This window comes from Microtus oregoni, unplaced genomic scaffold, assembly GCF_018167655.1.
Source record: "Microtus oregoni isolate MIOR12 unplaced genomic scaffold, Mior012 000025F_ref0000491, whole genome shotgun sequence".
Classification (NCBI taxonomy): Eukaryota; Metazoa; Chordata; class Mammalia; order Rodentia; family Cricetidae; genus Microtus; species Microtus oregoni.
Genome location: NW_024543084.1, coordinates 22,731,251 through 22,757,693, shown reverse-complemented (window position 1 = coordinate 22,757,693; position 26,443 = coordinate 22,731,251). Strand labels below are relative to the sequence as shown.

Sequence of the window (26,443 nt, the reverse complement as noted above, 5' to 3'; positions counted from 1 at the left end):
CAGAAAACTTGAGAGTCCAGTTTTCCAGGCCAGGCGCTGTATGGTGGCGTGTGGGCCCGGGCCCCTCTAGGCCTCAGCAGCACTATTTGAGCAGGTCAGCTGAGAAGCCTGTGGGTGCTTCTTTCCAGGTTAGCAAAATCTGGCTGGAATTATTTTCGGCATGCATTTGGGCTTTCAGTCGAATTGAATAGGAACGGGTTTCCTATTTCAGTATCTCCATTTGTTACTTGTTTTTTGTTTTCATAAAAAATTGAAAAGATTGTTCCGTTTAGATGCAAGCATAGGTGTATGGCTTTCCCGAAAGATTCCCCGTCACTCACTCTCATCTCCTCAGTTGGCCGCATCCTTTATCTCCTCAGCATCTCACAGGGGCTTTCTGAAGCCTCCTTTGTGGATGCTGCCATCTGGATCCTGGAAAGGCATCTCCCTCCCTCCCTCCGACTGCCTGTGGGCCACGATGTGTGCTTTGTTCCAGCTGCACCGCTGCGGGTCTTCTTCCCGGACCTCTGTGGCCTCCTTCGCTTGAGGTCACCTCGGCCTGGGTTCTCTGTCCCTCAGGCAAACTGCCTTAACTGCTTCCCATCCACCTGCCGGACAGGACGCTCTGCATTCTAGCAATTCGCCACTTGCCTCTGCAGGCCTGAGCAGGGAGGGGAGGGAAAGCTCATTCTCCTGCGGTGGCCTGCGCACAGGGACTTCACACAGGGAGTGCGGATGAACGTTAAGCGCAGCAGGCACAGCGTTCAGAATCACCTCCTAAGAGCTTAGACGGAGGAGCCGGCTTAGACTACAGCTGGAAACTAGATTCCTGGATAAAGCTGAACCCGAATCCTGGATCTAAGACTCTTAGCCATGACTCCAGACAGTCTGAGCTTCACCAACCCGGGGTCCTTCCACCAGATTGAGCTAGGGGAGTCAGTATCTTCCCTTGTCCAAATACTTTCCCAAACAGCCTCAAACGGTCACCACTTCCAGAGGTTGGGGTAGGGTATGCCGAGTAGCCCTTGGGAAACGCCCACCAACGCTTTTTTGGATCAGGGAGGGACTATTCGTCCTCCTTCTGATGTGGGGCGCCCCTGCAGTCCCTTTTTCTCTCAACAGTAGCATCCGGGCTCCTTGGATCTCACCCTGAGGCGACCTTGGTGAGACACCTCGCTGCGAGCAGGGTAGAAAGGACAAGAAGTAAAGTTGCCTGCAGCCTTCTGCCTCCGTCTCTCCCCGCAGGGGGTCGGTCACCAATGGCAAATTCGGCTGCGGGAGAACTAGGCTACTAAACGCACCTTGGGGAGGAGTGCAGCCCGGGCCTGTCTTGGAGCGCCCTCTGGTGGCTGGATGGGAACCTGCAGTTTGTCCTTTGTTTTGATCCCTCGCCCCGCCCGCCCCCACCTTCATGAGTTACCTAGCTGAGGTCTTGGTTCTGCTTTTGCCTTCTCGATTTTCCCAGCCGTTGTAGGCACCACCCAGCCCTGTCTTAACTCAGACATCTTTCAGTTTCTTTATCCTACCCTGCAACGAATCTTCCACATCTTTTTTTTTTGTTGTTGTTGTTGTTTTTGTTTTTGTTTTTCGAGGCAGGGTTTCTCTGTGGTTTTGGAGCCTGTCCTGGAACTAGCTCTTGTACACCAGGCTGATCTCGAACTCACAGAGATCCGCCTGCCTCTGCCTCCCAAGTGCTGGGATTAAAGGCGTGCGCCATCACTGCCCGGCGAATCTTCCACATCTTTCCACAAGAAATTGACCACTACACTTCCAGCTTTATCCTCTAACCTGGTTCCCCCAAACCCCCTGGAACAAATTTAACTTCTTTGGCACTTTCAAACTCTGCAATAACAGCCCCTCTCTTGACCCCAGTTTGTTTGTTTGTTTGTTTCTTTCTTTCTTTCTTTCTTTCTTTCTTTCTTTGGAGACGGGTTTCTTTGTGTATCCCTGGCTGTCCTAGTTTTGTAGACCAGGCTGGCCTTGAACTCAGAGATCCGCCCGCCTCTGCCTTCCAAGTGCTGGGATTAAAGGCGTGCGCCACCTCTGCCAGGGTCTTCACCCTCTTATTCTGCTCTTGGGCAACACTGGTGGCCTTGGGAGGACCTGACTTTGCAAACTCCATTTTAAAGAAGAGACTTCATCTTAAGCCATATAATGAGCTGGGGTGGGGGTGGGCCATCTCAGCTCCACAAATGTGCTGACATAGCAGAATTTGAACAGATACCCTAAAAATGGCCAATTCAGAACAGGGCCATAAAATTTAACAACAGATGTTCCTAGGAGGCATCTTATCCTTGAAGATACCTTGTCAGTTATAAATGGCTCTATTGGGGTTTTGCGCCCAAAAACTGACCAATGAGTTCAGAAACTACCTTATCCTATGTACTCAATCCCAAGATGACAGGACATGGACTCCCCTGATAACGGTGTTTCCCTTTTAAAAGTTCTACCCTCCCAAGGCTCCCTGCCACACTTTCCACATCCACCATGCTGGGGTGCTGGTCCAAACTTGAGTTTGCATATTATTGGAAACCCTCTGAATTCATTTGGGAACCAGTAACTTGGGCATCACAGCCTCAGTCCATCATCACTGACATTTGCCCAGTTGGAATTTTAACCTGTTGAGGCTTCTACTTCTTCATCTAGAAAACCCTTATTCATACTCCACGGTTCCGTCCACTCTGGGAAATTGCTCTCTTAGAGTTGGTCTGTCCTGAGAGGGGCTCCGAGTTAGTGCCTTCCTGCTCCGTCAGTACGTCTGTCTGAATTAGAGCCTTCCTGCTCTGTCAATATGTCTGTCTGAGTGTTCTTCAAGAGTGAGAGCTGAATGATCTCACTGAGCCTTGACAGGGGTCGACACTGGCGGCTGGAATAGGCCAGGAGAGGCTCTTCCCCAGTCTGCGGTAGGGATCTGAACTTTCCCTGGGGTGGTGACTTCAGAACCCCATCATAAAGTGACAGTGAGTCACGTGAAGTGGGGTGGACACTCCTGGGAGCATCCCTGACTCTCAGAATTGTCACGTTAACTGGGAGGGGGCCGGGACAAGGGAGAGGTGTGAGGTGGGCTAAGGGAACTTGGCTTTGGCCTGAGAGTAATTAGGAGTTAACAGGCAAACACATTTCCAGTAGGGAAAATCCCTCTGGCAGCTGGCAGAGCACCCACTCCCCTGGCTTGGGCTATTTGGGAATTTTTGGAGTCTTTTTGTTTTCAAGCTGAGGATGATCTTGAATTTCTAATCCTTCTGCCTCCACCTCAGAACTGCTGGGACCACAGGTGTGCACAACCATACTATTTATACACTGGGAGTGGAAGCCATGGCTACAAGTGAGCTGGGAAAACACTCTTCCAACCGCGCTGCAAACATGGCCTTTGCTAGGTCTTTCTGATGATCATGAGATGGGGTTGCTTTGGCAGCTAGCCGGTCTTGGATTCAGGGTGATGTATTTATAGGACAGCAAACAGCTCACAGAACTGACCCCCAGACCACGTGATTTGAGAATTTTCCGAGGGCCTTTCGTATGGAGTGCTATTTAAAATAATAATTTAGAACATTATCTTATGTTTATGAGAGGTTTGCCTGCATCTCTGTCTATCCACCGTGTGTGCCTGGTACCTGGGGAGACCATGGGAGGTCGTTGGATCTTCTAGAACTGGGTTTCTAAACCAATTATTGTGAGCTGCCATGTGAGTGCTGGGAGTTGAACCCAGGTCCTCTGGAAGAGCAGTCAGTGCTCTTAACTGCTGAGCCCTCCCTCCAGCCCTGGAGTGCTATTTTTGATGGACAGTGGCCAGAGCCCCGAGTGACATGCACAAGAATACATAGTATTTCCCATAGTTGTTACTACACAGAGAATGTGCTAGAAATACAACCACACAAAGTGAAGGAAGATGGTGCCTGTCCCTTTGGAAACATACTAGATTGTCAGTATTTGAGGAACTTCTCTACCTGTTACAGAAACACTTAGGCATGTGAAGTGGACTATCTCTTGACATTGGAAGCTGCCTGTCAAACTCCGGGACTCTATGGATAGGACCAAACTTATCCTTACTTTCTTAAGCTCCCCAGTGTAACCAACAATATATTCCCAATTTGAAATACATATGGCTTAAAGTTACTTTCCTCAGTTTAATTTGGCTAGCACTTGTTTATCTGTTTAAACACAGCTAACCAGTAAGACAGTTCTGGCTTTATCCATGTTTTACTTGGAAGTTAATGGAGGTTTAGGGATGCCAAGTAACTCACCGAAGGTCACAGAACTGGAAAGTGACTAACCGGGCACTTGAATTAGTCCTATTGCCCCCACTGATGTTTTGGTTCCCTGAGCACCTTGCCCTCCGTGGAAACCCATGCTACAGGCTGACTTTGTCCACTGAGACCACTAGGTGTCGCGTGACAGCTGCGGCATGGAGATGGGGGGGGGGCTGTGACTGGGTGAACCCGTGCCTCTCAGAAGGCTGACTCCCCTTCACAATCCACCCCCATGCCCCAGACCTGCGATTTAACACTCCACATGCTGTCCAGATCCCTGGAGTGAAACACAGCTGCCCGGTAGTCTCATGAGGCTGGGCTGTTACCCTCATCTTACAGAGGACAGAATGCTCAGAGGAAATAACCCCAGGTCATTGGGGGGGGGGGTCAGGTCGGATCTGTTTAGCTGTGTGACTTCCCCAGGATTGGCAGGAGGAGCCCCAGGTCAAGGGAAACCCACTCCAGTTCCTTTCTGAGCTCTGGGAGCGCTCTGATGCATGGTGACTGTGGGTACTGACACCCTGGAATGCTCACTGTCCTGCCTGCTGCTTCCCCAAGGACAGCTCAGAGATTCTGTCCTCGCTTTGCCAGATACAGCAGAGTCCAGGGCCTTGGGCAGAATCCATCTTCAGTCAGAAGGAGAAGGCCCCACCAGGGCAGCAGCCATGGAAAAGGGGCTGCTGTGTCATCTGGCAGGTTTGTTTTTTTTTTTTTTAGAATTTGGGAACTCCTGGCACCACCCAGTGCAACAGGTGACTGTAAGGTTAGACAAAGAGAAGGACTTTCCAAGAAGAGGGGTGGAGGTAGCAGCGGAGCACTGTTTTCCTTAGAGCTGAGACCTAGCGGAAAGGCCCTCCTTGGGCTGCAGGGAGATTTCTCAAGTTGCAAACACCAGAGACACAAATCAAGGACAAATGGGGAGACAGAGAAGGCTCCGTTTGGTGGGTGAGGGTGTGGGAAAGGAAAGGCAGAAGGGAAGCGGGGGAGCTCATACATACCCAGGGTCCAAGGCCTACTCAGAATTTTAAGGACAGGAGCTGTGTGACAGCAACAGGGACAGGAGCCCAGGAGAGAGGAGGGGGAGGAACTGTGCTAGCTCAGGTGTGGAAGGAGCAGGTTAGGAAAGGGCGGAAGCTACGATGTGGCTGAGCGCTTGGAAGAAGTGGGAGCTGCCACGGGAATCCTGACCGGCCCATCTAGGGGCTGGACTGCTTGGGAAGAGGCTGTGCACTGGGACCCAGGGTCAGGCCCAGGGCCTTGTCTGGAGCTGAGGCCTCCAATGAGGCCGGTGTCTGTGAGAGGATCAGATCCTCCTCGAGGATCCTGACCGGGGAGGAGCAGTGGGAGGCGGGGCGGAGGGGGAGGGCAGGAGGAGGGGTCGGGCCTCTGTCCACCGCGTCAGTGCTGGTTGGAGAGAGGAAGGGGCGCGGAGCTTGCCAAGCAGAGGGCTCCCACAAGCAAGCAGAGCCGGCTGCCATGGCGCTGGTGGAGTGTGTGATCTGGGGCTCCAGACGAGATGTCCACCTCCTCTTGCTGTTGTTGCTGCTGCTGCCTCCCTGGGTTCCGGCTGGTGAGTGTGGCTGGGCCATGGGGTTTCACTGAAGGCCTGACCTGAGAGACTGGTAGCCAAACCAGAGGGAACCCTGTCCCAGGCCCCAGAACGTGTGGAGACCCTGAGGTTGAGGTGTTCTGGGACTCACTTGGAGTCCTTGGAGAGTCCTGGCAACTTCATACTGAGGAGCCTATGTGCTGATGTGATCTGCAGAAGCCGGTCTGGGAGACCTGGTGTGGTCGGTGTAGTGTGGTTAGGTGAAGCTGAGGGAAAGCGTGTCGGGTTAGGTGGAAGGGAGAGAATTGGAGACATTTCAGAGAATCCAGGCAACCACCATAATCTGCTGGAGTCATGCTTTAAGTTGCCAGGCGGGTGGTTTTGGGGGTGAGGTGGCCTGTGAAGTTCTGTGTAGAGAGTTGTGTCCTAGCTGAACTGCTTGGAAGTTGTCTCACATGTTCAACTGGCTTTTCCTGGCAACTGGAGGTGTGGGTAGGACGGGGATTAGAATAGAGGAGGGGGAAGAGAACCAGGGTGTAGGGGGGTGCTTGCCCCCATCCCTCCCTTCTTTGGGTCCTCTGCCTGCATTTGAGGGGCAACCATTAGAGCTGTTCCGGGTCTCTGGGGTGACTAGGGATTTGGGACCATGTGTGTGTCCCCTGCAGCCTGTCTCTGGCATTCCTCAACTAGGTTGGAAGGGCTCCCTGAAGCCAGCCCCGGCAGCCAAAGCTCTTCGCCTTTGTCCAAGTGCATTCAGCGTTGAGTCTGGAATTCCTGCTGGGTGGGGGGTGCTGGAGGATGCTTTGGTTTGGTTGCTATAGTTACGAGAGCAGCAGGGAGGACCCCACCTGTGGCATTCCCTTTACCTGCCACTAAGACTTTGTTGTCTCTTCCTCTGGGGCAGGAGGGAGGAGGAGTATAGTGAGGACCCCATGTGTAGGAAGAAAACCAAACGATGATCAGAGAAGGAAGAGAGCTAAAGCTGGGTACCTGAAGCAAACAAGGATGGAGAAATAGGCAACTCTAGGTTGTCTACACATTAAGGATTCTGGGCTGTGCACTTCCCGTTTGTCCCACCTGTACTACAGGTACTCCTGACACAAAACAGGACAGGTGTCCACAGGCACATTCCAGGTCATCCTGTGAACACACCAGTGGTGTGCACACCAGCAGACCGCACTTACAGCTGTGCTTGCACAGTATGTTCATGCACGTGGACAGCGTATCGTGGTGCAGAAGGAACACTGTGTCCTGTGTATTCCCCTGGACTACTCCTGTGTTCAGAGCCTATCTCCAGGGATCCCTACAAACACCAGTACCAAGGCTGACTGAGGGTGTGGAGAGGACTTGAAAGGTAATTTCTAACTCAGAGGACATGGAAGTTCTAGAGGCTCAGGACCAGACCAGATGCCTACCCCTGCCAGGCCCTGAGCTGGGCCCCTCCATCTCAGCCACTCTGCAGCAGAGGACTGCCGGTTGCTATGGAGAGGAGGAGGCATCTTGGAGTACAAAGGGACACGTTGGGTTGTTCCCACCCCCATCCCTTCCCTGAACACCCAGGGAGCACAGTGCACAAAGGGGCAGCCAGTCTTCCCCAAACCTGGCCCCTCCTCCAACTTCAGGGGTGGAGCCTACAGGAGAGAAACAGGGATGCCACTCACTTCCAATCAAAGTGTATGGGGGAATGTGTATGCTGGCTACTGGGTTCTTGCCTCCAGCAAAGGTTTGCTGATGGGTGAGTCACACCACCCATATGTGGAGAGAGTTTAATGCTCCCAGCAGCCAGAGAAGCTGGTCCTCTATCCTCTGTTTACAGGGCAGGTAAATGAAGCCCAGAGAAGGTCAGCGACTTGTATAGGATCAAGAGAGTAGTGTGTGGTAGGGCCAGGATCACACAGGAGGTAGTACTTTAGATGACTGGTTACAGCTCTTTCTACCTCCTTAGATTGGGCCCATTGTTCATTCCAAGGGTCATTTCCAGATTGGACCCACTGATGGGGGTATTATAGGGGATGAAAGGACCCCCAATATCAAGGAAGTTGTAATGGTATTACTTTAAAAATTAATTGTATTATTATTATTACTAGTTATTGTGTGTGTGTGTCTGTCTGTGCAGGCATGCGTGCGTGCGTGTGCACGCAGGCCAGAAGACCATTATGTGGAGTTGGCTCTCTCTTCCATCATCACATGGCTTCTGGGGCTGACTTAGGCTCTCAGTCCTTCACAGCAAACACCTTACCTGGAGAAACATCTTGCTAGCCCTCAAGGGGATTTTAGATGGAAGCACATTTCTAGTTACTAGGGAAACTGTCCACAGTAGCCAGGCGGCAGGTCTGAGCCAACCCTGCTTGTGTTCTCACTCAGAGCCTGAGATCAGCGACTAGCAACTTCAGTGTGTGCCAGGGCTGGGCACTGCATCCAAACACCGCTACACACTGTACCTTAGACTGTTACTGAGTTATGCCTTTTGGCCTGGGGTGAACATCTCTGAAAAAGTGTAGCCAAGCTTCCCTGCCTTCTGGGGTGTCTTTGCCTTTTCCTGATGAGTGAATGTTGAGTGTCAATGATCCCTGCTGCACTGTACTTGGGGCTCTGTGCTGGCAGTTTTATGTCTACTCGACAGAAGCTGGAGTCATCAGAGAGGAGATGCCTCCCTGTAAGATCAGGCTGTAGGTGAGCCTGTAAGGCCTTTTTTCTCTTTTCTTTCTTTCTTTCTTTTTTTTTTTTTTTTTTGAGACAGGGTTTCTCTGTAGCTTTGGTGCCTGTCCTGGAACTAGCTCTTGTAGACCAGGCTGGCCTCAAACTCACAGAGATCCGCCTGCCTCTGCCTCCAGAGTGCTGGGATTAAAGGCGTGTGCCACCACCCCCCAGCGGGCATTTTCTTAATTAATAGTTAAATGGTTAATGAACCCAGCTCATTGTGGGTGGAGTCATCCCTGGGCTGGTGGTCCCAGGGTCTACAAGAAAGCAGATTGAGCCGGGCGGTGGTGGGGAGAGCAGCCCTCTGCCCACCCTGAGCCTAGCAGCTGGCATGCCATTATGCTCGTCCTAAGACTGGTTTAGGAACACCTGCTCTTCCTGTCTGTGCCTGTCCTAGTCAGGGCTGCTATCACTCTGACCCAAGCAAGCTGGGGAGGAAAAGGCTTTTTCACCTCACTGAAAGAAATCAGGACAGGAACTCTAAAAGGGCAGGAACCTGGAGTCAACAGGGCTGCAACAGCAAAGCAAGTGCTGTACCGTGGAGCCTCACACCATTCCCCAGACCTCGAGAGACTCCTCTGGTGACTGGGGACACAAGCTGCTGTAGACGCAGGGTTTAAGGCTCTTGATGATGGGAAACACTCTTCTCAATAGTCCCTTTTTTTCTACCTAGAACCAAATATACCAGGATGGCAAAAGATGCCCGGCCCTAGAACACAGCACTCCCTCGGTGACAGCCGACAGTGACTACATATGTTTCCCTCATGCCCTCTTCAGCGTAGGGCAGGGCGCAGGTCGAAGGAGAGGGCCGGCATCCCGGGTCCGTGTCTGTTAATCTCTCCTCTGCCAGGTCAGCCCTGGCAGTCTGAGAGGTCAGGAGGGATTTGTAAAGATAAGCACTGGCCCCTTGTTGCCCTAGCGACAGGCTCCGCCCCTCCAGCTAGGCCCTAGAGAGAGACCCTCCCCCTCCCCTGCTTACTCGACCCTCTGGGCTCGTCGTGGGCTGGACGGGGCCACCCTGGTGTGCGATGACTCTGGAAGTGAGGAGTCTCTGGATTGTAAAAAAAGGCAGATAAAACTGTTGACACCACAGGCAGTGAATGAAGGTCCAGGCGGAGCTGGCTCTCGGCCTCTTCCGCCTCTGTTCCTCTAGAGATGGCTTCTCTAACTGTGGGGCTGGGCTCTGCCTTGCAGGGAGTTCTCAGAGTAGCCCCCCCTGCGGGGCGCTGGGAGGATCCATAGAGGAACAAAACTCCTTGCCTTGGTGCTGTGGCCAGTAACAAAGAGAGCTCCGAGTTTGGGGTGCGGAGATGAGAGCCTGTGCCCTGATGAGATTACAGCGGGAGGGCCCAGTGGCAGGCGCTTCCTAACTCTGGGGCCTTTTGGGCCAAGGGTCCCTGGATTGCCTCTCAAGGGGGGTTTACTGGGTGTCGGGGCTCCTCAAAACATGCTTTTCCCATTTCCCACTGCACCCACCTGACCGTATTCCCAGCACCCATCAAAGCGTTTTCTTACCCACACAGGACACCCTGGGACACCCGCATTGCCCTTCCCAGTCTCTACCAGTCGCAGAAGCAGCCGCTCCCCCACTGCCTGTAAGCTCTTAGAGTAGCCCAGGCTACCCCTTTCCCCAGCCCACATGTTCAGGCCTGACAGAGGCCTGGGAATGGTGCCTGGGCTGGGACAGCGGTGAGCGGAGGGGCCCCTTAGCCAGAAAGTATCTCAGGCTCCAAAACCTGACCCCATGCCTGGCTCTGGTAGGTGGTAGGCCCCAATGTGGAAGGAAGAACCCTGGGCACTTGAGATGGCATTGCACAGCCGTGTCTCCCTGGGTCCACTGTCCCCACGGGTTGCTGCCGTCCTTCATCTTGGGCTGCCTAGGAGCCGCCCTGCGCTGTGGAATGTGGATGACGCCTGACAGACTGCCCACCTTATCTGGGGGAGGGGAATCTTCCTGGAGTGGGGGAGGGGAAGGTACAGGGCCTGATGCTGCTCTCTGCTCAGGTCTGGTTAGTGTCTGTCTGACAGCCTGGGGGAGGGTAGGTCCTGGAACTCCAGGTGGGGGTAGTAGAGCTCCTATTCGTCACATTAGTATCTGGCACCCAAGGCTTTGAATCCTCTGCCTTTACCCAAGGTCTCAGAGCTCATGGTTTTCTGAGCTGGGGTTTGGACCTGTCAGCGACAAGGCTTCCAGGCCGGGATGAAGTGAAGGAACAAGGCTCTCTGAACTTGGCTTCTAAGTCAGCACAGGGTGCTCCAAGTGTGTGGACCCTGGTCGGGTAGCCAATGGGTAGATCGAGGTCGTTATACTTGCCCTGTCTCAGGTGCTCTTGTCAGGTGTTTGCTTGTGGGGGATGAATGAGTGCTAGGGATCCCCTAGAAATCCCAGGCAAGGGGGCAGGAAGGTGGGACCAGGGTGGGTAGGAGTGAGGGAGGTTGAGCCAGGCCCTGCCTTTGAAGTCCATTCTTTCTCTGAGGCTGAGGTCAGATGTCTCAGGTTTCAGTCAGGGATGGAGTTACCAGACCCCCAAAGGGGGCTTCGGCGGAGGGGGGGGCGGGGGATGGATAGAAGCTGTCCCCTCCTTTGTCTCCTTCATCCCATGTCAGGATGCTGAGAGGACACAGGCCTGCAGAATGGACTGGCCTGGCAAGCTACTCCCTGGTGCCCTGAGATCTGTTTCTTGTGAACTCACTGTGATGTCAGCAAGTCTTCACCTTTCTTGAGCCTCTATTGCTTGTCCTACTGAATAGGACAGTTCAAGCCTCCTAGGGGTACTTCAGGGGTGACCAGAAAACAGCTTGGCTACTCTGTTATGCAATGCTATCAGATGGGAACCACCCACTCTGTCCTCTGTCTCTGCTCTCTAAACACAACTAAAACCTGCTTGGCCCTTGGGTGGAGCCCAGTTTGAAGAGTGGTTGCTTTTTACCAAGGAAGCCCTGGGTTTGATTCCCCAGGAATCCAACCTGGAGTGCTGGTGAGTGCCTACAATCCCAGCGTTTGGGAGGTCGGAGCGAGGATGAGAAGTTTAAGGTTATCCTTGGAGACATAGCAAGTTCCAGCGAGACTGGACTACAGAAGAGTGTTTCTAAAAATAAACACAAACTAAGTAAATAAAACCTGTCACAGGTGTAGGCACTTGTGAGCGCTTTAGGTGTGCACACAGGGTCTTAGACATGACACACCTGTGTTACCTTTAGGTTTGTTGCTAACAGTGGGGAAGAATGTGTTATGCAGACCCTGCCCACATTGCCAAATTGTTTTCTTTTTCTACAGGGCTGGTTCCTTCAGAGATCCCAAGTGCCTGTGCCTCAGACCCATGTACTCCAGGGACCAAGTGCCAGGCTACAGAAAATGGTGGCTATACCTGTGAGCCTGTAGAGCTTGGAGGCTGTGCTACTCAGCCCTGCCACCATGGAGCACTGTGTGTGCCCCATGGCCCAGATCCTAACAGCTTCCGCTGCTACTGTGTGCCTGGCTTCCAGGGTCCCTACTGTGAACTGGACATCGATGAGTGTGCATCCCGGCCCTGCCACCACGGGGCCACCTGCCGCAACCTGGCAGATCACTACGAGTGCCACTGCCCCCTGGGCTATGCAGGTAATGGGACCAGTCATCTTGGAGGGCTGGATCATAGTATGAGCATCTTTATTTGACTTTGACTTAAGTCTAGAGATGCCTCAGGCTGGCTAGTAGCTTTGGTACCCATTCTTGGGCTGACTGCTCAACTGATGTTTCTTGGGCTAATCTGGCAGACGGGTTTGCTGTGTGTATGTTTGGGTGTTGGTCAAGCTGCCGTGTATACCCTGTGGGGTTGTCCTGATGGACTCTGGTATGGCTTGGGATATAATGCAGACCTTTGTCCTCTAGGCATCCTGAACCGGGATTCTTCTAGCTGTCCTTGTTGTCCAGAGTAGAATAATGTAGACATGGCGCGTGCACACGCACACACACACACACACACACACACACACACACACACACATATACACATAACTCTCTCTTCCAGGGAACACTTACCCTAGTCCCTTCCTGCTCCCACTGCTGTTTTCTGGAGCTGCCTGACATCAGGAGGGAGGGGACAGCTGGGGATAGGTCCTCAAAGGATGTTTACATTAGCACAGTCTGGAGTCTGCAGTACAGACACTGGGGTTTTTGTCAGCCCTGAATTTAGACACCGTGTTCAAACTGTGGGGCAGTCTGAAGTCCCCTCTGGACAAATGGTCTATACAGACTGGGGACCAAGTTCCAGGAAGGACAAAAAGGGATGAGATGGCACATTGAGTCCCTGCATATTTCCCCTCTCAGTGTCTGTACATTTGTGCAGGTGAGACAGCCGGTTCCAGCTATCTGCATGCACTTGGGCCCTCTGAGCACCTGCTGGTACCATGTCTGTGCAGGCTTCTGCGGGAATCTTGTGTGTGTCCGCAGGAACATGAGCACTGCATGTGCAGGGTGTCGGTGAATGGGATGGGAGCAGGCAGCTTTGTGTGACTCATTTTTCTCTCTTTCTGCTCAGAGCAGTGTGGGGGAGTTGGGATTCCAGGCAGCCCAGGCCTGGCTCTCCCTGGCACAGAGGGTGGGAGTGTGGCTGGAGGGTCATGGGAAGGAGGAGTCCTGAAGCTGGCTGGGGAATAGAGAGGGGTCAGCTGGAGGCAGCTGGCTCCTTAGCCCCCATGACAAAACCTACTTAGGAGGTGGGGGAAAGCCGTGGAAATCTACACTGACAGGACATGTCTCATAAACCCCACACCCGGAGCTCCCTTTGTTTCTACTCCTGTCCTGGGGAGGTTCCGCTTGTACTCAGGGTTCCCCAGAGGCCTGGGAATGTCTGGGTAGAACCAGGGGCTTCCAGTTTTAAAGCCAAGGCAGGATAGGAGCTGGTGACCCTACTCCTATCTGGAGTGCCCATCTTTTTTTGTCTCCCTTTCTTTCATCCCTCTCAAAGCCACGGGTGAGCTGCTCTGTTGGTTACCCTTCTCAGTGCTGTAGTTAAACTTGACAGGAAGCAACTGCCGGAAGAAAGTACACTCTGGCTCTTGTTGGGATGCTGTGCATCATGGCATAGAAGGAATGGCAGAAGCAGCATCTGGTCACACCATATCACTAGATGCTGGCGCTTAGCTTGCTTTCTCCAGTTTTTCTGTTTAAAAACAGAAAAATTTTATTCAGTCCAGGATCCCAGCCTTCCTTCCTCAGTTGAACCCTTCTGTAAACTCCTTACAGATACAGCCAGAGGTGTGTCTTCCAAGGGATTTCAAGTCTGGTCAAGGTGACCACAAAGTTCTACTGTTATTACCTCGACCAACAACTTACATTTTTTTTAGATTTAATTTTTATTTATGTGTATGTGATAAGTGTGGGTTGCTAGAGGAAGGACTGGAGTAAGGGAATGCTAGGAATACTATCTGAGCATCCTCATGAATGTCGGATCAGGCAGGCCTGCTCTGCCAGAACAAGTGTATCTGCTTAATGTGGGCGCTGAGAACGGAACTCTGGTCCTCTGGAAGGGCAGGGAGCGCTCTTTATGACTGAGCGAGCTCTCGAGGCTTGAAGTCTGACCAGTCTGAATGAGCAGGAGTCTGATGGAGTACTCGATGCTCTTGTGCCTCTCACCCCCCTCCTCCACTCTCCCCAGGTTATGTCTGTTCTCCAACCTTCCCTGGGTATTGGGCCTCTGCCTCAAGAGGGTTGTCACCAACTGTCATCTGCCTGCCCTATCTCAGTCTTCAAAAATCTGTTTCTGAAGAAGCCCCCACATCCGTCCTCACTCTCAGCACCTTAAAACAGACCCTGGCTCCTGTCCTCAAAGGATCCAGTTCTCTTGTTAAGGTCATCATTATTAAACACCGGCCTTTCCGGGGCTACCCCGCTGTGAGGACGCCAGGGCCAGAAGGGTCCTCTTGTGTCTACCCAGCAGCACCTCTGAATGAGTGAGCCATCTGGGTAGCTGGAGCAGATTAGGACTGCTGGCTGGGCCCCTATCGCCCCTCTAGATGTGGTTTCCGTTTCTTCTGCTCCTGTTCAGGCGTGACCTGTGAGGCGGAAGTGGACGAGTGCTCCTCAGCGCCCTGCCTGCACGGAGGCTCTTGCCTGGACGGCATGGGCTCCTACCGCTGTGTGTGCGCGCCGGGTTATGCAGGCGCTAGCTGCCAGCTGGACGTGGACGAGTGCCAGAGCCAGCCGTGTGCGCACGGGGGCGTGTGCCACGACCTGGTCAATGGGTGAGCCCTCGGCATGGTGACCTGGCTGCGGGGAGGTGGGCTGCGGGATGAACACGTGCTCAGCTCCCGCCCCGTCCACACCAGTTTCCTTTGCGACTGTGGGGACACGGGCTACGAAGGAGAGCGCTGCGAGCAGGAGGTGCTGGAGTGCTTCTCTGCGCCCTGCGCACACAACGCGTCATGCCTAGATGGCCTCCGGAGCTTCCGCTGCCTCTGCTGGCCAGGTGTGTGCGCGCCTGTGCTCCTCCTCCCCCGTGAATGAGTGTGTGTGTGTGTGTGTGTGTGTGTGTGTGTGTGTGTGTGTGTGTTGAGGAGGAGAGCTGCGGGTCAATATGGTGGGGCAGGTGTGAAAGCTGTGTGCGTGCATGCGGGAGTGCGGTCTGGGCCCTCTGAAACCTGCATGTGTAACCTATGTGCCTGAGTTCAGATTCCTGATCTGCAAATAGGGCTGCTAACAGCACCTGCCCATTGGGTTGTAGAGAGGAGTGACAGTGTACCTAGCACACGAGAAGGTGTCTGAGTGTATTCGTAGCAGTCAGTAGCCGGCCATCACTGCCCCTGCTCTCCCTCTGTCAGCATCTGCATCCTGAGTTCGTGTCTGTGTCCCTGTCCGGTTCTGGGTTGGCTTGGGTCATCGAGGGGAGCGGCCTGGACACTTCGTGTTTCCTGATGTTTTCATGTGCACCCCAGGCTTCAGCGGAGAGCTGTGTGAAGTGGATGAGGATGAGTGCGCCTCGAATCCTTGTCATAACGGGGGACGGTGCTTGCAGCGCTCGGACCCAGCCTTGTATGGGGGTGTCCAGGCCACCTTCCCAGGAGCCTTCAGCTTCAGTGACGCCGCTGGCTTCCTTTGCATCTGTCCTCTGGGCTTTGCCGGTGAGTTACCTCCTGGAGAAGCACTCAGCCAAGGTCCAGACCCCAAGGATGGATCCAGCCTGGCCCATGGCCTGGCCCTGCCAGGTGCCACCTTGCCTGAGTTCACACCACCCCCCCTGGTCTCAATCTACCCAGTTGGAAAACGGGCCCTTTTGGTTCTTGTCTGGCTCTGGGGTGCAGGCAGAAGCCACAGTTGATCCTTTTATAGGGGATGATTGCAGCGTGGATGTGGATGAATGCGCCTCAGGACCATGCCTCAATGGTGGCAGCTGCCAGGACCTGCCCAACGGTTTCCAGTGCCACTGCCTGGAGGGATACACAGGTGCACAGGTGGGGCGGGCTTGTCGTGGAGGTGAGGCTGGGTGATAAGGTCCCTTCTGGCTGAATGTGAATGCGTACAGCAAATGAGGCTGGAGGTGGCTGTGGTGGCATAGGTGACAGGTGGGGGGTGTGCTGAACTGGGACCCCAAGTTTGTGAGTGGGAGGGAGAGACTGGTCAGTGTTAGTATAGTCAGGAGGGAAGCGTGGAGTGGGTACATCTGGGCTGCCAGATTTCCTGCCCTGGAGAATGTTGGCTGATGCTTGGTTGGTGACTTCAGCCCTGTAGATACTGAATGTCTGAAGCCAGGGCTAGCCTGGGGGGATTAACCCAAGAGAGGGGCCTAGACTGGAGTCAGTATTGGGGTTCATGAACAGGTGTCTGGTGGCTGAGGCTTCAGGCTTTCTGGGAGAAACAGCAGAGTGATGATCAGGAAGCTGGGCCCTGAACCCTGCTATCAAATCAAACACGGACAAAGCCTCAACCAAAATAGAAGAGGCAGAACTGTGCAAGATGCGTGCCTTTCAAAGGACACGCTTTGCCTCTCGGGAGCTGTGCCTGCTGTCAGTGGCTGGAGTGTGAAAGCTCTCCTTGCAAACACAAGGCCACCCAGGAACCCACAGACTTCCTCTCTCTAACATCCCTGCCTCCATTGTAGTGTGGGTACTATACCCCCAAATGCCAGCATTCCTGCCTAACATACAACAGGCTCTCCTTTCCCTGAATGCCCCTGTAGGCAAGGCTGGAGATACACTTCCTCCCTCCTATCTTGACCACTCAAAGACTAGGAATTTGCCAGATTTAGTGGCGCTGGCCTTTAATCCCAGCACTGGGGGCGGGGCAGAGGCAGGCGGATCTCTGTAAGTTGAAGGCCAGCCTGGTCTACGGAGTGAATTCCCCGAATTCCAGAGCTACACAGAGAATCCTGTCTCCAAAAACCAAAACCAAACAAACAAACAAAAAAGATATTAGAGCCCGATGCTCCCACATTGGGTGGCACGTGCTCAGTCCACTGTACCTATTGCCCCAGCCCCTCCCTCCACAGTCTCACAAAGTAGGGCTTACCATCCCCATCTCACAGATAAAGCATGGAAGGGGTGTCTATCCAGTGAGTTCGGGGGTCCTGGAGGAGAGACCTTAGCTGTGAGACAACAGAAGGCTTTGGTGGGGGGTCTGCCTGGGCCTCCCACAGGGAGGGTTTCCAGCTGTGTGGTGAGCATGAGGAGAGAGCTGTGGCTGTGTGGGCTGCCAGATCTGATGTCTGGGTCTCTCCAGCTGAGCTGTGGGGGTGAGGATGGCCTTGCCTTGTGCTGAGGAGGCTCTGGATGAACTGGGGTTGCACTTATGCCATCTGGTCCTGAAGAAGAGGGGGTGGCACCTTCTCAGGCAATGTAGGGACCCTTGGGCAGACCCTAGGGCAGAGAGACTGAGGAGTGAGCCCTGTGGAGGGTGTACCATCCACTGTGGCTGGTCTGCGTCTATAAAGGCAAGCCTTTCACTGGGTACCAAGGACAGACTCAGATTCCAGGGGGAAATAGCTGAGTGAACAGATATTCTCAACACAGGGTTCTGGGGAGCTGAGTCAGAGAGATGGAATGGCGGACTAGTTTAGGTCAGGTGTGATGTGAGGGAAAGTTCTGGGTCCTCTGCAGGATGCGGAAGAGTTTGAAAATAGTAAGGGAAGTTGAGGCATGACTTTCCAGAAAATACTTAGAGTAATAGCAAGTTCAAGGATTTCAGGGGGAAGGTTGAAGTGAAAGAGCCTGGTAGGCCAAGCCTATGACAGTCTTGAATACCAACTTGAGTGGCTGGGTCATATGCAGTGGAGGAGTGTGACTGGGTGACACCTTGGAAAGAGGCCTCTGGTCACTGCAGAGACGGGTGGAGAGGAACTTCTGAAGGCAGCTAACCTGGAGACTGCCAGATCAGCTCAAAGAGCTGGAAAGAAAAGAGGCATGGGGTGGAAGATGGGGTCACGGAGCGCTTAGAGAAACAGACCCATGGGGCGTGGAGACTTATCAGACATGGTCAGGGAAGGGGACCCTGGGGGACCTGGTTTATAGGTTCCAAGATCAGCATCACTAAGATGCACGTGAGTTCTGGTTGGAGATTGTGGCTCTGGCCTGGTGTACTGACTCTTGACTGATCACTCCCCTTTAGGCCTGATGTGTCAGGAAGATGTGGATGAATGCCAGTCGGAACCATGCCTGCATGGTGGAACCTGCAGTGACATTGTAGCAGGCTATATCTGCCAGTGCCCTGAGGCCTGGGGCGGACATGACTGTTCTGTACAGCTCACAGGCTGCCAGGGCCACACTTGCCCACCTCTTGCTACCTGCATTCCCACCTTCAAGTCTGGGCTCCACAGTTACGTCTGCCACTGCCCACCTGGGACCTATGGGCCTTTCTGTGGCCAGAATACCACCTTCTCGATCATATCTGGGAGTTCTGTGTGGGCATTAGTGCCAGCCAGTGACTCTCTGAGTCTGGTACTGAGGTTTCGAACTACGCTGCTTGCTGGGGCCCTGGCCACTCTCAAAGACACTCAGGACATCTTGGAGCTGGTACTGGTGAGGGCCACACTCCAAGTCACACTCTGGAGACACGGTATTGCTCTGCTTGTCCTTACCCTGCCAGACCTAGCCTTAAATGACGGCCACTGGCACCAGGTGGAGGTGGCACTCCGCCTGGGAGCCCTGGAGCTGCGGCTCTGGCATGAGGGCTGCCTTGGCCAGTTCTGTGTGACCTCTGGTCCTGTAGCTACAGGTCCCACAACCACATTGGCCTCTGGGCCTCCTGGGCCCTACTCCATCCATCTGGGTGGCTGGTCCTTTGCAGGCTGCTTCCAGGATGTACGTGTGGAAGGGCACCTTCTGCTGCCCGAGGAGCTCAACGGAAATGTGCTCCTAGGTTGCAAGCGCAGGGAACTATGCCAGTCCCTGCCCTGTGCCAATGGAGGGACCTGCGTGGACTTGTGGACTCACTTCCGCTGCGACTGCCCAAGACCTTACCATGGGCCCACATGCACTGATGGTGAGGATTAGCAGGTGGGGAGGTAGCATCAGTGCTGGCCCCTAACCTGCTGGCCTCACGTTCGTACTGTCTTTCCCTGCAGAGGTTCCTGCTGCCACCTTTGGCTTGGGCGGCACCATGAGTTCAGTCTCCTTCCTGCTCCACGAGCCGCTAGGCCCAAACCTCACTGTGTCATTTTTCCTCCGCACCCGAGAGCCTACTGGTCTGCTTCTCCAGTTTGTCAATGATTCAGCGGCTAGCCTAACTGTGTCCCTGAGTGAGGGCCAGATCCGAACTGAGGTGCTGGGCCAGCCTGCTGTGATCCTCTCTGGGCGCTGGGATGATGGACTCCGCCACTTGGTGATGCTCAGTTTTGGTCCTGACCAGTTACAGGACCTGGGCAAACAGCTGTATGTGGGTGGAAGGCCCTCCCCTGATGACACCCAGCCCTGGGGTGGGCCCTTCCGAGGCTGTATCCAGGACATGCAACTCAATGGCTTCCACCTCCCGTTCTTCTCTTCGCCAATGGAGAACTTAAGTTGGCCCAGTGAACTGGATGTTGGTCAGGCCTCTAACCTCACCCAGAGCTGTGTCTCCGAAGACATGTGCAACGTGAGTGCCTTAGGACTGAGTGTCCTCATGTGTCAGGCACATTGGACAGACTGAGACTCAGAGAGCCACATGCCCTGCTCACAATCCTGTCATTGGTAGAGTAGGCATATACCCATGTCCAGTGGAGGATGGGCCTCAGCCTTTCTGAGGTTTGTGGGAAAGAGGCAGGGAGGGTTATGAGCAGAGCATCAGCTGGATCTCCAGTCTGAGCTCGGCTAGCCTGTTCACTGGGTGCACCCCTCAGACTAAGTTGTTCCCATCTGTGATGTAGGGGTGATAACAAGTTCCCCTCAACTTGTGGTGAGGTGGTCATGGGGTGGGGTGCTGCTTTCCTGCTTGCTCATTGGTACCCTGACTCTTCCACAGCCCAATCCCTGTTTCAATGGTGGAACCTGCCTCGTCACCTGGAATGACTTCTCCTGTACCTGCTCTGACAACTTCACAGGGCCCACCTGTGCCCAGCAGCTGTGGTGCCCCAGCCAGCCTTGCTTCCCACCTGCCACCTGTGAGGAGGTTCCGGATGGCTTTGTGTGTGAGTTTGGGTGCTGGATACTGAAGCTGATTAGATCCGTTAGGTTTTATGGGATGTTGGGCTGTGGATCAGGAGTGCCAACAACCTCAGTGTAGTGAGTCACTGCATTCTGAGGGACAGGCAACTTCAAGGGAGTCCAGGAGAAGAACATTAGGAAATGGGGTGGCATGTGTGAGTTTTTGAGGTTCTTAAGGACAGCAGAAACACAAGATTTGGAAGATGCTGTAGGAGATGGATTGAGAAGTTGGTAGGGATGTGAAGCCCAGCTCCGCGACCAAGGGGTCACATGTCGTTCAGGTTAGCCTTGAACTCACTATGTAGCAAAGGGTGATCTTGAACTTGTGATTGTCTTGCCTCAACTTACCCAGTTCAGAGACATCAGGTGTGGGCCCCCACACCCAGTTTGTGGGGTTCCCAGGAATGGAACCTAGGGCCTCCTATATGCCAGGTACTCTACCAGCTGTGCTGTATTGCCAGTCTTCCAGAGGGCTGTAAAGGGGAGAGGAGTGTGATTGGGTGTGCACCTGAATGCACCTTCAGGGAGGAGGTGAGCAGGCTGGACTTTTGAGGAGGACATATTGTTGATGCTCCAGGCTTCCAGGGTAGCAGGTGTTGTGGTCCCCTAAGGATTGCTCTGGAACTGATTCCCTCCAGATGGAGAATGTATAAGGAGTAGAAAAGGGAGGCTGCAGTTTTTGAGGTCAGGTGACAGGTGCCTGCCCTGGTCAGCAGCTGTGGTCAGTGGACTCCACCACTTGCACTCCTGAGGACGGGGTGGTGTGTGGAGAAGCCTGGCAGGTCATTTCCCAGTGACTAACTCTCTGCAGGTGTGGCTGAGACTACATTCCGCGAGGGCCCTCCTGCTGTGTTCAGCAGCCACAACGTGTCCTGGGCGCCAGCTACAAGCGTACTCACCCTGGCCTTTCGCACCCGCGACCCCGAGGCTGTGCTGCTTCGTGTTACCGCGGGCGTCCACTCCAGTATCTGGCTGGCGGTGCGCAATGGCTCGCTGGCGGCGGATGTGGTGGGCTCAGTGCTGCCTGCGCCCGGGCCGCGTGTGGCCGACGGCGCCTGGCACCGCTTGCGTCTGGCCCCGGAGCTCCCACTAGCCACCGCCTCGCGCTGGCTGCTGTGGCTGGACGGTGTGGCGACGCCCCTGGCATTGCAGGGTCCGGGTGGCGACCTGGGCTTTCTGCAGGGCCCGGACGCCGTGCGCGTGCTGCTGGCTGAAAACTTCACAGGCTGCCTTGGCCGCGTGGCTCTTGGTGGCCTTCCCTTACCCTTGGCGCCGCCACGGTCCGGCGCGATCCCCGGAGCCCGCGAGCACTTCGTGGCCTGGCCCGGGTCGCCGACCTTGCGCCTCGGCTGCCACGGTGCATCCGTGTGCACTCCCTCGCCCTGCCTGCACGGCGGTGTCTGCCACGACCTCTTCGATGTTTTTACCTGTGCCTGCGGCCCGGCCTGGGAAGGACCCCACTGCGAGGCCCGCGCCAACCCGTGTCGCTCGTCGCCCTGTGTCCGGGGCCAATGCCACGCGCGCCCCGATGGCCGCTTCGAGTGTCGCTGCCCTCCGGGCTTCGTGGGCCCGCGCTGCAGGTGCGAGTGGCAGGGGACCGCCGTGGCAGTGAGCAGAGGGGTGGGGTGGGGGGTGAGTTCTCCTTAGACTCTTAATGGAAATGGGAAAACCACTTCCGTTTGATGCTCCTAAAGATAAAATTCAGGCTAAATTTGAATTCAGAACAACATTTTGATTTAAGGAGAGTTAGAAGATCAGAAATAATTAGGGGCATAATTTTGGGGCTTTGACGCAAGCTGCCCTTAATGATGTTGACACACACACACACACACACACACACACACACACACACACACACCCCGCCGTGCATCCCCAGGGCCAGAGCCTTTGCAATACTCACTTCTTCCTGGGTCCAGAGCTGTCTAGCCCTCTCAAGAAGTTTAGGAGCTGTCCTTGCCCTGCCCTGCTCTTTATTTCAGCACTTATCAAAGATCTTAACACTTGTGGGGTGGGGGAAGCTTCAGAATGACAGCTCCGTGTTCCTCTGCTTCCGTGGGTCTGTATTCCAGCTACCAGCACCCTACCTCCAACCAGCCTTGCCCCTTCTCTGCAGGATGCCTGTTCTGCCTCACCCATGTAGCCTCAACTCCACCTGCAAGGAGGGCACGCCTTGTGAGAGCGGTCCCCTAGGCACCAACTGCAGTTGCCAGGAAGGTCTTGTTGACCTGAGGTGGGTTTGGGGACCAGAGCCCTGGGAGGTTGCCCCTGGATTGCCAGCCTGGGCAAGGGAAATGTATTTTCCTTGTCTCGCCCCACACTGTCATCAGCACCCAATGACCCATCAGTCTCTTAGTTCTTCTGGAACTTCTAAGACCATTGTCTCTTAAGCAGATGCCAGTAGGGCAGTATTTTTTTTTTGTATTTATTTGTTCATATCTATCTATCTATCTATCTATCTATCTATCTATCTATCTATCTATCTATCTATCATAGGATTTCTCTGTGTAGTCCTATCTTTCCCGGAACTCACTCTGTAGACCAGGTTGGCCTTCAACTTAAGAGATTCACCTGTTTCTGCCTCCTGAGTGCTGGGATTAAAGGTGTGTGCCACTACCACCCAGCCCACCTAGTTTCTTAAAGCCCTTTGGTCCTCAGTGGACATGGCCAAAATGCAACTTCTGGGCCTCCAAGAGGTACAGATGGCATCCTCCCTGCCACATGCTCTTTCTCATTCTCATGGAATAAAAGCCCTTCTCAGTCATGGACACTGGACTGAAGGGAAGTGGCAGAGGTGGGTGGGGAGCAGCTGGGGGAATGGGAGGCAGCTGTGGGGGGAAGAGCCAGCTTTCTCAGCTTCTGTCTCTTCCAGGTGTCAGAGTCCTGACCTACCTTGTGAAGCCAACCCTTGCTTGAATGGGGGAACCTGCCGGGCAGCCAGTGGCATATTTGAGTGTACTTGCAATGCAGGATTCTCTGGCCAGTTCTGTGAGGTGGTGGTGAGTGGTACCCAGGGGTGGGCTGCCGGGCCTGTTTGGACAGGGAAGGTAATGACTGGGCGAGCTTTGCTGAGGTGGGGGGAGGACACTCAGGCCCCTTCTAGGACCCTATGTAGAAAGTATTTTCACTTCGGGAGAACTTGGGGAGTCCACCAGCTATCAAGCAGAGTTTGGAGCTTCTCTGTGGTAACCAGGGTAGTGGCAGTGAGGATAGATTGGGATCTTCCAAGTCTACTCTGTGACTGGCTTCCAAGCTCTCAAGGATCATGGGGCCTGTCATCTCCTTGGGTTCCAGAGCAGTTTCTGAAGCAGATCAGGCTCAGGCACTGCAGGTATCCCTGCCCCAAGGAGGCTCAGCTGACAGTGGGTGCTGATATGGCTCTTCTAGAAGGGCGGTCTGGAGAGTGGCCTTGATCCCTGTAGTTCCTGGCAGAGCCCCTCTGCTTCTGTGAAGTGTTACAGGCTTTGCTTCCTCGCCTACCCAGCCTACCCACTACGTACCACCCTCCCCTCCCCCCCCCCCCAGGGAAGGAACTGTCTTTACAGCTCCACCTGAAGTGCTGGGGATGGGGATGCAAATGACAGACAGTAGACTGAGAAGCCTCAAGATGTAGGGGAGACCAGGGAGTCTGGATTGCAGGGGCTCTGATTCCAGGGCTTATGAGTCTAGGCACATGGAATCTTTAATGGATCAACATGGCAATCTTTGACTGGCGATGGGGAAATGCTGCCCTCACCTCCAAACTAGGCTCAACTCTGCCAGGGACAGGCTATCAGAGCAACCCCTTGCAAGCAGGCAGGCCATAGGGAATTCTATCTGTCCTTGTCATTAGTGGGCTCAGTTCATCCTAGGAGCTTTCTGCGCCTGTTTTACTTCAGCTGAGAGTTGATTCTGTGACAAGGCACTCCTGGAATGTCTACTGTCTGCCCTCCTAGCCAGGGCTTTGCAGCATGCCCCTTAGCATTGGCTTGGACAGGTAGCTTCCTGGCTTCCTGCCTGCACACCCTAGGGGCTGCCTCTCTCACCCACTCTGGGAAGCTTACTTCTCTGTCTCCCATCTCTTTCAGAAAAGCCTGCCTCTGCCCCTGCCATTCCCGCTGCTGGAGGTAGCAGTGCCTGCAGCCTGTGCCTGCCTTCTCCTCCTCCTCCTGGGCCTCCTTTCAGGTATCATGGCTGCCAGAAAGCGCCGCCAGTCTGAGGGCACTTACAGCCCAAGTCAGCAGGAGGTGGCAGGAGCCCGTCTGGAGATGGACAGTGTCTTCAAGGTGCCACCAGAGGAAAGACTTATCTAGGCTGGCCTGGCTGCTGGTGCCATTCCCTGACGGTCTTACAGGATCACTGCAGAATCTCTACTTGGAGCCCAAGGAGACTATTCCAGAGTTAGGACATCCACAGGACATGCCCCCATGGTTGGCAACCCTTCCCCTGCTCTTCGTGGATCAGAAGATGGGGAACAACTCAGGGAAGCAGAGGAGGGTATGGGAGTATGAATGTCTCTGACCTGCTGGGCTGTACATAGCAGAGTATGACTGACAGGTGTGTGTATGTGTGTATTTTTCTGTCTGTCTGGGGGCAAGGAGGGGAGAGAGAGGACAGGAGGAGAGGAGGGAAGGAGAGAAAGGGAGAGAGGGAGAGAGAGAGAGAGAATATGAGAATATGTGCGTGGGATATGTGGGTTTGTAAGTTCTAGTGCCAGGGCTTGTAGGAATGCCCTATGTGTCTACATGACTGTGGTGGGGCAAGGGATTTCATAGGGGGAGTGGCTGCTTCATGGCTGGGGACGACTTGGATGCCTCTGAGACAGGAGAAGCCCAAGGCTGCATACACTCTTTAACACTGGCAGGCCGGAACTTGCCCAAGTAGACTTTGGTCTTGACATCTTGTCCAACCTCCAATGACAGCCCTTGTCCCAGAGAAGCTGGGAAATGGGGGATTCCTGGCTTCCAGAACAAAAGCCCTTTTGGGTAGATCTGACTGAGTGCTGTGGCCAATACCCTCATGTCTGTAGGGCAGGTTTGCAGGAACCAAGAAACCAAGGATCCTGGGCTGTTCTGCCTGCAGTGGGCATCTGCAGGCGTGGAGCAACCTCTCTGCCTACCTCACAGGGCTGTCCTGAGGATCCAAGGGACAAACAGGCAGAAAGTCCAGAAGCTGTTAAACGCCATCTGATGGAAAGGAGTGGCTGGAAAGTGTCTCACCTGTCTACAGTCGAGGGGGCTTCCTGGGACACTGGCAAGGAGGCCAGACGGCAGAAGAATGGACGTGCTGTTCTCTGTCCCTGGCCCTTGTAGTTCTGCAGCTCCATCCTCTCTGTATGGCTGTGGAAAGCATGCCAACAAAGGCCTCGGTTGTGTGCCCAGTGCTCGGCAGATGGACATCAGCAGCTACTGCACTGACGTCAGGCTGTGCAATTACATCTCATGGATACACACTCCAGTGCACTTGACCTCTGACCCCACCCACCAAGGGCACTGGCTGCAGGTCTAGTCTTCTTTGAACTTCCCAGAGCCCTCTGACTTGGAGATGTGTCCGTTGTCATCTGTGCTTATTAGCCAGTGCCTCCTGACGGGTTCCATGTGACTTTTACACAGGAAGTTGCATGTCTCAAGGTTGCAGTCACCTCCAGAAGGCACAGACTTGGGGGCACTGGGGGCTCAGTGTTTTGAGATCCTGGATGCTTAGAGGCCTGCTTGGTCCTTACCCTGTAGTGGTGGGACCAACTTGCCCCTAGCTGTCTCTGTCCCTTGGGAGAGGGGAGAGGAAATGGGTTCCTGGGCAAACTGTTCAGTTGCCAGCTCCCAAGATGTTTCCTATGGATCGCCAACAAGGGAACATTCACTTCACTTAAATGTCGCCAGTGTGGGCTACACAAGGACCCCTTGGGGGCTAGAGGCTGCTCTTGCTGAGATCTGGGGGAGGGGTGGAACTTATTCCTTCCCATCATCCTGCCCACCTGCCCATGCGCAGTTTACTCCCTGAGAGGGAAGAGGCAAGTGGCTTGGAGCCCCAAGTGGGCATGGGCTGGGAAAGATGCCCAAGTGTCTGCTAACGCTTCCTTTCCTTGAAGGACTCAGGACCACAGCCTTCCCAAGATTTTCTTGAAGGCACAGTTCATCACTAGGTTCGCAAATGCTACCCAGTGAATAGATTAAATGAATATATGTACCAGCCCTCAGCGGACCATAGGTGTGTGCTGCTACCCAGGCTGCCTGACACCTTGTCATCCCGCTGACCCACTGGGTTAGGACACTGCCTCATCTTGGGCGGGACCTGGAATTTGTTGGGATGGAAGTGTTACTGAGACCTGTTTAGGAACACAAATGCCAGGAGAGACTCAGTTCCCTAGCAGCTGAGGACCCCCACCCCAGACAGAGCC

At 54.2% G+C, this 26,443-nt stretch overlaps 1 protein-coding gene across 1 annotated transcript; it reads left to right on the top strand.

Annotated features, from left to right (window-relative positions):
• The first annotated feature begins 5,614 nt into the window (after positions 1 to 5,614).
• Positions 5,615 to 26,427, top strand: Crb2 (crumbs cell polarity complex component 2). The gene is made up of 13 exons (XM_041675026.1): positions 5,615 to 5,799; positions 11,756 to 12,079; positions 14,508 to 14,703; positions 14,788 to 14,927; positions 15,394 to 15,579; positions 15,788 to 15,901; positions 18,059 to 18,931; positions 19,014 to 19,522; positions 19,889 to 20,054; positions 20,882 to 21,650; positions 22,184 to 22,300; positions 22,940 to 23,066; positions 24,135 to 26,427. The coding sequence occupies exons 1-13, from the start codon at positions 5,706 to 5,708 to the stop codon at positions 24,357 to 24,359; spliced, it is 3,840 nt and encodes a 1,279-aa protein (XP_041530960.1). The 5' UTR covers positions 5,615 to 5,705; the 3' UTR covers positions 24,360 to 26,427.
• Positions 26,428 to 26,443: the final 16 nt, after the last annotated feature.

Bases quoted from the DNA above. Each gene is read 5' to 3' on its own strand.
- Crb2 (XM_041675026.1), top strand. From the start codon at position 5,706: ATGGCGCTGGTGGAGTGTGTGATCTGGGGCTCCAGACGAGATGTCCAC. The intron at 15,580-15,787 runs GTGAGTTACCTC...ATCCTTTTATAG, and splicing joins CTGTCCTCTGGGCTTTGCCG to GGGATGATTGCAGCGTGGAT. The intron at 20,055-20,881 runs GTGAGTTTGGGT...AACTCTCTGCAG, and splicing joins GGTTCCGGATGGCTTTGTGT to GTGTGGCTGAGACTACATTC.